Source organism: Callionymus lyra, chromosome 14, assembly GCF_982586985.1.
Source record: "Callionymus lyra chromosome 14, fCalLyr1.hap1.1, whole genome shotgun sequence".
NCBI classification, from domain to species: domain Eukaryota; kingdom Metazoa; phylum Chordata; class Actinopteri; order Syngnathiformes; family Callionymidae; genus Callionymus; species Callionymus lyra.
In genome coordinates, this window is record NC_141831.1 from 26,049,714 (window position 1) to 26,057,611 (window position 7,898).

The 7,898-nt window shown below is 38.5% G+C and overlaps 1 protein-coding gene across 1 annotated transcript in view; it reads right to left on the minus strand.

Annotated features, from left to right (window-relative positions):
* LOC148066854 (calpain-5-like) overlaps positions 1 to 7,050 on the minus strand; it is an 8,219-nt gene extending 1,169 nt beyond the window's left edge. Inside the window, exons 1-12 of the mRNA XM_087807693.1 lie at positions 6,869 to 7,050; positions 4,813 to 4,994; positions 4,620 to 4,751; positions 4,017 to 4,225; positions 3,754 to 3,946; positions 3,503 to 3,693; positions 2,503 to 2,580; positions 1,592 to 1,787; positions 1,404 to 1,526; positions 649 to 851; positions 232 to 353; positions 34 to 170 (exon numbers count right to left, since the gene is read on the minus strand). Of these exons, the coding sequence (XP_087663819.1) occupies positions 34 to 170; positions 232 to 353; positions 649 to 851; positions 1,404 to 1,526; positions 1,592 to 1,787; positions 2,503 to 2,580; positions 3,503 to 3,693; positions 3,754 to 3,946; positions 4,017 to 4,225; positions 4,620 to 4,751; positions 4,813 to 4,994; positions 6,869 to 6,902 (1,800 nt within the window). The 5' untranslated portion in view covers positions 6,903 to 7,050. The remainder of the gene's footprint in view (positions 1 to 33; positions 171 to 231; positions 354 to 648; positions 852 to 1,403; positions 1,527 to 1,591; positions 1,788 to 2,502; positions 2,581 to 3,502; positions 3,694 to 3,753; positions 3,947 to 4,016; positions 4,226 to 4,619; positions 4,752 to 4,812; positions 4,995 to 6,868) is intronic.
* Positions 7,051 to 7,898: the final 848 nt, after the last annotated feature.

Consider the following 7,898-nt stretch of genomic DNA (forward strand, 5'->3'; position numbering starts at 1 on the left):
TTTTGAAACTAGACATTTTCAGAACCATCTTACCTCCACAGTTATGGGCTTCCTGGGCTTCTTCCTGTAGAAGACTCCGCTGGTGGTAAACTCTGGTTCCAGGGTGTCTGGCTTGATAGTGGATTTTACTGAGCGGCCCTCGCAGGAAATGATCACGTACGGATCTGCACCTGAAGGTAACAAATATTTCAGTAACTTCATGAAACGTAGAATTGATTTCAGATCCCAAACCTCCACTACTGTCCTGGTTTTCCAGCCCTTCAGCACTGTGAACGTAGACGTGCGTGACGACTTGTGGGTACCCCAGGAATGAAGTCCAACACCGCACTCGAGGTTTGTCAACTGTCAGCTCTCTGAAATGGACAAATCATGATGAAGAGTCCAGTTACAAACATATGTGAAAAAAAAATGTTTAGATTTAAATCTGGCTGAGCAACAACACAAATATACTAATTTAAGACATAAATAGAAATTCCGTTAAAAAAAAATCATGAATAAATGAATTGATTTCCTACTACTAAAAAAATAGCTGAGCACAAATGACATTTGTGGAGCATGAAAATAAAATAACATAAAGCTAAAGGGAATTTAATTGTTTATCATTCAAAATGAACAAAAAAGCATCAGTACTACACAAGAAAACGTTACCTGCAGGATGAGTCTACATCGGTGAATACCCGAAGCATATAGTCTCCCAGAACCATGGGGTCAAAGGTCGTGGGTAGTATGATGTAGCGACCCTGTGGCAGATTGCTTCTCATAAACACGGTTCGGGCGTTGATGTAGGTGGATGTCTCTATGTTGCTCTGTGTCAGAATGTCGTGCATCCTGTACTTCCTGTTGAGCTCAACCTGGAAGACACAATTTTTGACTCATCAGATTACATTAAATTCTATCAATTTAACACATTTTTATCCATTTATTTTTAATAGAGTTTTCTACAATGTTTGCCTTACAAATATCTTCATGTATTTCTTCTATAAAACAAGTAATACAAATACAGTTTAAATGCTACAACACACTTTACTTCCTTACCTTACTTGACTCATTTTATTTATTTATGTACTGTATACTGTAAATTTTCCCAACTGTAGGGCAGATAAAGGAATATCTTATTGTGTCATTTCAGTTTTTAGCATCTTATAAATACTTAAAGACCACTCATATAAAGACCACTTTCCTGTTTTTTGGGTTTAGCAGTTTGTATAAAAGCATAAAAAGGTTGTTGCCCACCCCTGAGGGAAACCTTGTGTAGCTGGGATAAAGAGCTGCTTTGTGTTTTCTCTGCCTAAATTGTTTTCAGAGCTAGAATGGGATGGGATGAATGTAATCAATTTTCCTCCCAAAAATAAAACAATTGAGATAAAGATCTCTATGCTTAGACTTATTGAACAGCATGTTACCCTGAAAACACTGAAGCCGAAAGTCAGGTTCTCGCCATGACCATACTTCCTGTGGATCTTCATGTCCTTCTGCTGTAGAGAGATCAGCACTTCGTCCACCTCCTTGGTGACGTCAAAAACGTACTAAAGAAAAGATAGAAAGTAAGAAGTAAAACATGGACTCTCTCTCCGAAGCTTCTGTCTCGCACCTGTGGGTTCTGCAGGAAGGTCTGCTTAAAGTTTGAGCAGCCACCGGAGCGGTTCAACAGCGGGTCTGCATGTTTGCTCCAGCTGCCGAAGTGCACCACTTCATGCCAGGTCTTGTGGATGCTGATCACAGAAGTGTTGATGAGGTGACAAACATCCGCTTCTGTGAAGTTCTTGCACCAGTCTGTGAACGACATCCTGTGAAGCAGTGGACACTCAGGTAAGAGGCCGACAATGTACAACTAGGAACTAGAGAATTGGTAAATGCATTTGTTTGGATAGACAGTTAGTGACCTGATGACCCCTGGGGCTGCCCATACTGTTACTAACAATTGTAACACACCACGAGTTTAAAAAACATGAACAATGATCAAATCAGAAACATTCAATTTATTTTTATTTTTTTATTTTATCATTTCGTGTAATATTCTAATATTAAAATAATGATCTTGACACCACATTATATTAGGCAGTATTGACTAGTAGTGGACACAACATTTATAAACAACATATTCATATTAGCAGCATATTAGTCTGTTACTTATCAGCAATCAACAAATGTAAACAAAACTGATACCGATGAATGATATCAAATAAGGAAGCAAATAATTTATTATTGATTAAAAGCCCAACCCGTAACAGTAACCGTTTCTGGCTATTACAAAGACACTGTTTGTGATGGGTTGGGTGGGCGGATATGTACTTTAGTGTCACAAGGTCGGTTATGTGTGCCCTCTACTGGCTGGATCCGTAATGGCATGTGTGCTCCTCTGAGCCACTTGAAAAACACCAGCTACTGTATGTTTGATAAGCCTGGAGGAGCCTCAACAACAACTTTCAGCAGTTACAAAACTAACGGATTGAGTGAAACAAAAGACATTAATATGATGGACAACAACTGTGGATCCCTCACCAGAACTCCCCATCATCCTCCACTGTGATGCCAAGATTCCCTCGTTCTGCGTCGCCGACCTTTGACCACTCCTGAGAGCTGCAACAGCATGGCAGAAATAATTGAGATTAATTTTTTTGACCGAGGTCATTGTGACGCAAGAGCTTCGAGCCGACTTGTGATTCCGAGCAGACACATTTTTTCAGGAGAGGAAGTTATAAAGACAGGAAAATCAAAACGCTGTCGTCCAGAGTTCCTCTGGTGATCCCGCTTCTGCTTCTTATTAAGTCATATGAGTGAAACTGAGACCTTCAGAAACATTTCCACGAGCCAAATCCCCAGATTCCTGCTCCGAGTTTGGTAGATCCACAATTCCACAACCATATGGAAAGTGCTGATGAGTCAAATCCAGCCCACCACATTATTTTTTGTTGCCCGTAAAAGATAAAAATACACTTAGTTGGGTGAATAATTGATTCCACTATGCACTAAATCCCCTAAAATACATGCAGGTGCTTTTTAACTTCCTTTTGGAAACTCTTAAACAAAGAGATGTTTTATTCTTTCCTTCTCTTGGTTTGCATTAAACACGGCTGCACTTTACAGTCATGTGAAATGTTTAATTCCTAGAAACCAAAATATGGCTATTCATACTATTTATAGTCAAATAGATGCCACTTGCATTTCTTCACTGAAGTTGAGTAAAAGTTGAGTTGTTTCCTTTGTGAATCAAGTTTGAAAGTTAGCTTCTACTGTGGTACAAATAGTTCTGGAAGTGCCTTGGAACTATTGCTACCAAAATAAAATAAAAGTTGGTTCCGGTTCAACCTAAAATAAAATACACAGAATTGAATATTGAGGAAAAATACCAAAAGAAAAATACATTGCCCTATATACACATATTTAGTCACTAATTAAGTTCTAACTTGTGACTATGCTCCACCTCTTTTCTCAGCGCCTCCAAAACTAGAGGTTACTCTCATTTGGAAAACAAAAATGTTGTAATAAGAATTAGTCTCACGTGTCACTCCAAGGTCCATTCCACTCTGTCTTCCCCCAGGGGTTCCTCAGGCGAATCATATTTAGCGTCTCATTCTTGAAGTAAGCCAGGAGGCCATGACCCAAACGCACCTTCTTCACCGCAGTCACTGAATATGCATGACCTTTGACCAGACCGTTTCCCATCTTCAGCTCAATTTCATGTGCTTCTGCCTTTAAACGAAAGAAACATGACATTTTTCTGATGCGGGTGTCTTAAATCAGCGTTCTTACCTTGATTCCGGAGCTTATGATCCCCCCGCGATCATATGTCTTCAAAAGATCATCAAATAACTTGTCCATTTCTTTCTGGTCTTTGTAATAAGCATCCTGCTCCACCCGAATTTGTTCTGAAACTGCCCCGCTAAAATCCACCACGGCGTCTCCAGTGTTGCCACCCTCCAGTGACTCGTAGCAGGCAGAGAGTCTGTATACAACATTTTTAAATGTTTTATTAAAGCTCATTTTGGTATTATAGGGCAGAAATCTAGACATACTTAGAATAGGCCTTCTCCAACAATGGGCTCCAGAACTCATTGTTGTCCTTGGAGTGGCAATAGATGAGTTCTCCATTGATTGTAGGGAGCCGGTCGTCCACCACCACATCCATCCACTTGCCAAATATCCAGAACTGAAAGTGGAAAATCCCAGCATAGTTCTCTGGATGTTTTGGGTCCCACTCCTGATCCTTCCAGTCAGGTATCACCTACAAACAGACTTGCTTTTATTTTCGATTAAAAATTGAGAATATTGCCAAAGGTGGACATTTAAATTGTATATTTAACTAAAATATTTGGTTATTTTAGTCATTTAAAAATACACATCTTGCACAACCATCTGTATATATGTAAGTATTGTGACAGTGTGTGATTTAAAAAACTTGAGTTAATATATTGTTTTCTGGCGATGAAACAATTGCCTTTGGGTTAATTTCTTCTATCAACATATCCATCTACATATGTTACCACACAGTGATGTATGCTTGAGTCAAAAAGAGATTTGAGAAAATATACATTCTCAAATTTGAGGTAAATAACTTTGTGGAGACAATTATTGTTAATTAAATCTCCATGTAAATAACTTAAGAGTTGAAAACAAACCTTCTTCCAAAGGTGTGGCTTCAATGCCAAACATGAGCAGGCAGCAACAAACCAGCAGTTTCCCACAATGCCTTGGTTAAGGTCGTGTGCGCTGATGCCCTCCACAAACAAATGAGGATCGCTGCTGATCTCCTGCAACGAGTGAATTAACTTGTTGAGATGAGCAGATTTTTTAGACATCAGTGTCACTCACCCCTGGCCGTTTCCAGTGCACGACCCCTGGCGGGGCCTTCCTATAAAACAGAGATGTGTTTGTGGCTGGGAACTCTGGGTCCTCAAACAGCTTCTTGTCCTTAATGCACGCACTCTTCAGTTCAGCGTAGTGTTGATTCTTGTACGGGGTGGCGGAGGAGAACATGGTCCAGAGTCTCTCAGCTGCAATGATAAAAGAAGCAGATGTTTTGGGACCGTGTCCAACGGAAATCAAAGTGGGAAGGATCAGCCTCTGAACTCCGACACTGACCATTTTTGGAAAATCCTTTTGAAACTTATCCAATCTTCGTTCTTTTTCCCATATGAGAAAATGAGCCCTTGTCACAAGAATGTTGCGTTTGTTGCATAAGAAATATGAATAGTAGCAACACATTTCTTCAATAATCAAAACCATGTGAAATGTATGACTTTAAAGTTACAAGTGGGACACTATCTGTCTAAATATTTGACTGAAGATGACTGAAACATCTCTCTCCTGGAATTACCAAATATACTCACCCTGAATTTTAAACTTAATGGGCCAAATAAGCATTTTCATTCGTCTCTGCGGGTATTACTTTTATAGTCCCTCACCTATTAACCCTTCATGAATAAATCAATAAATAAAAGTGTATTGGCTAGAATCTGGCGATACCATAAGTATCACGATACATGTGTGACGATAATTGCCAAACATTGCAATGTATCGCGATACTGTAGGAACAACAATATATTGTTTATTTAAGAGAAACAACACTTTTTCTGGCTTTGGCAACCAAGAAATGGGCAAACACTTTTTTTAATCAAATGTGAAAGTTTATACAGACATTATTGAAATATAAATCATAAAATAAACATCAATACAGTGATACTGAATTTCGATACAATATCTGAAATAAAAATATTGTGATATCATATTTTATTGATATTTTCTAACTCCCCTAATCAATAATTACCTTTAAAATGTCTCATAAATGCCAGGGCAACTGGACAATGAGAATGAATGAAGGCCAAATATTGGTTACGGTAGTTATCAAAGTTGTGGCTGTAAAATGAATAACTTTTTTTAATTTAATCATGTTTGAGAACTTTGTTTTCTTTTGATTCTATCCTGTTGCATGCAGTTCACTTTCTATTTCCCTCAAATATAAAATGACATTAAAATCTTATTTTATAATCCCTTGCCTGTTAAATTCACTGTGTATTATAAGATATGCTATTAAGGAACCCTAGAATAAAAACAAAAAAAAGCTAAAATAGTTAAAATATTGTTTTGACACAAACAGGTTCTAGCTTTAAATATGTGTAACTGGAATGTTATTCAGCAACAGAAAATAGTATATATTTGTGTAAATAATGAGAGTATAATAATTATTCTTTATTGATTACTAGTAATAATGTCAATATTAAAGAAAATACATATATATACTTATCCTCCGAGAATGTTTTAACAGAGGATGGGACCTTAAGCAGAACACAGCTGTGTACTGGAGGGAAATCCTTCATGGTCATGTTTTCACTTAGCATTAGCTCATTTACACTTAAATAATCTTAACGGTCGCAACACCTCATGATGGTTTCTTTTTAAATTGTTCAATCTTTACAGGAGACATCTTGGAAAATAAAAGCAGTCCTACCTTTCTTGATAAAAGCTGTTGTGATCCAACACGGAAGCTCTCAGGTGTGTGACTATGTTTCCCGCCCACACAATACTGTTCCAGGGCTTTATGTGCGCTGTTTAAAGCCACACCTTGCTTGTGTTGAACAGAATGAGCTCCTGCTATTGTTTACAGCTGAATGTGAAAATAGGCAGAGTGAAAGAAAACTTTTATGACAGGAGAAATAAATCCTTCTATGTGGAAAGTGCATGTGAGTGTGAGCGTGTTTGTGCTAGTTGTGTGTTATCTCTGCGAGTTGCTTTATGTAATGCGGTCCGACAGGTTATTTTAGATCGGCCACTCTTCTGTGCATTTTAATTTGACTATATTTACTGTATTTTAACTTTCCTTTTTTTTTTTAGGTCGAAAATGATGTCTAGATGTACTTACTTTGGAGACTTGTCAGGTGAGCTTTTTTTTTCCAGATTTTCATTTAAATAGATCCCGATTTGTTTTTTATGTTTCAGTTTCTCTGAGACTCCTATTCAGTGACTTTTAGTCTCAACTAATAACCTGACAGTGTCCAATTTCTCCTCAAAGCTGCTCTGATGTGAGCTGCTCTCTGCCTAACAGGGTAATAACAAGGAGAAGTGCTGGGAAGAAACTCAACACTCTTCAGATCCCTCCCAACTCGCTTCCCTCAGGTGAACCAAGCAGGGACTTGCACTGTTGCTCATTTTAGGTCACAAACTGTGAATACCTTGGCATACTACAGGCAAATGGCAACTGACAGGCGTGGAACTGGGGGAACCTTTAGGGACAGAGAAACCCCTGCATGGGATGTACATGGTTAAGGTGCTGATATGAAGAAATCCTAAATATGGCTACAGTGGGTTGGACTGGTGAACGGAAAAATGGTTGCACAGGAACAGACCTTGAGCACCAGAGCAATAAGCAGCAGTGGAAATCCATTGTTGTAGATGTGTCCAGAGCAATTGTTGCCTCAAGAGAAAAGACCATAATAAACTAGAAAATACCAGTGGCTAAAAGGGGAGCTATATACTTAACACTTGCCACACTTGGACATCATTTGAGAACCACTACACCGGTCATTGCATTAATCAAGGCTCTCCTGATGGTCCTCTAAGCCCTCACATTGCATGGTCTGGCGAGGTGTGTTGTCTGTGTATTAAATGAGCTGAGAATCATCCAGCCATCTACATCTCTTTTTCTTCATCAGAGACATTTCTGGTGAATACAGTTTGTTTTGCCTGAACACTAGAGGTGCTTGTGGTGCACTAGATGAAGCTGATGTATAGTAGCAGAGAAAAGAAGACAAAAGAGTAGAAGAAGAATGAAGCAACATGTTATGCTACCTACTATGTCCTGCCTTTTGATCCTTTATATTCAATAAAGTGAATTGAGTAATCTAACGGCTACTCCTTACAACTAGATTAGATCGATAGATTAAGGAATAAGCATTAAGGAA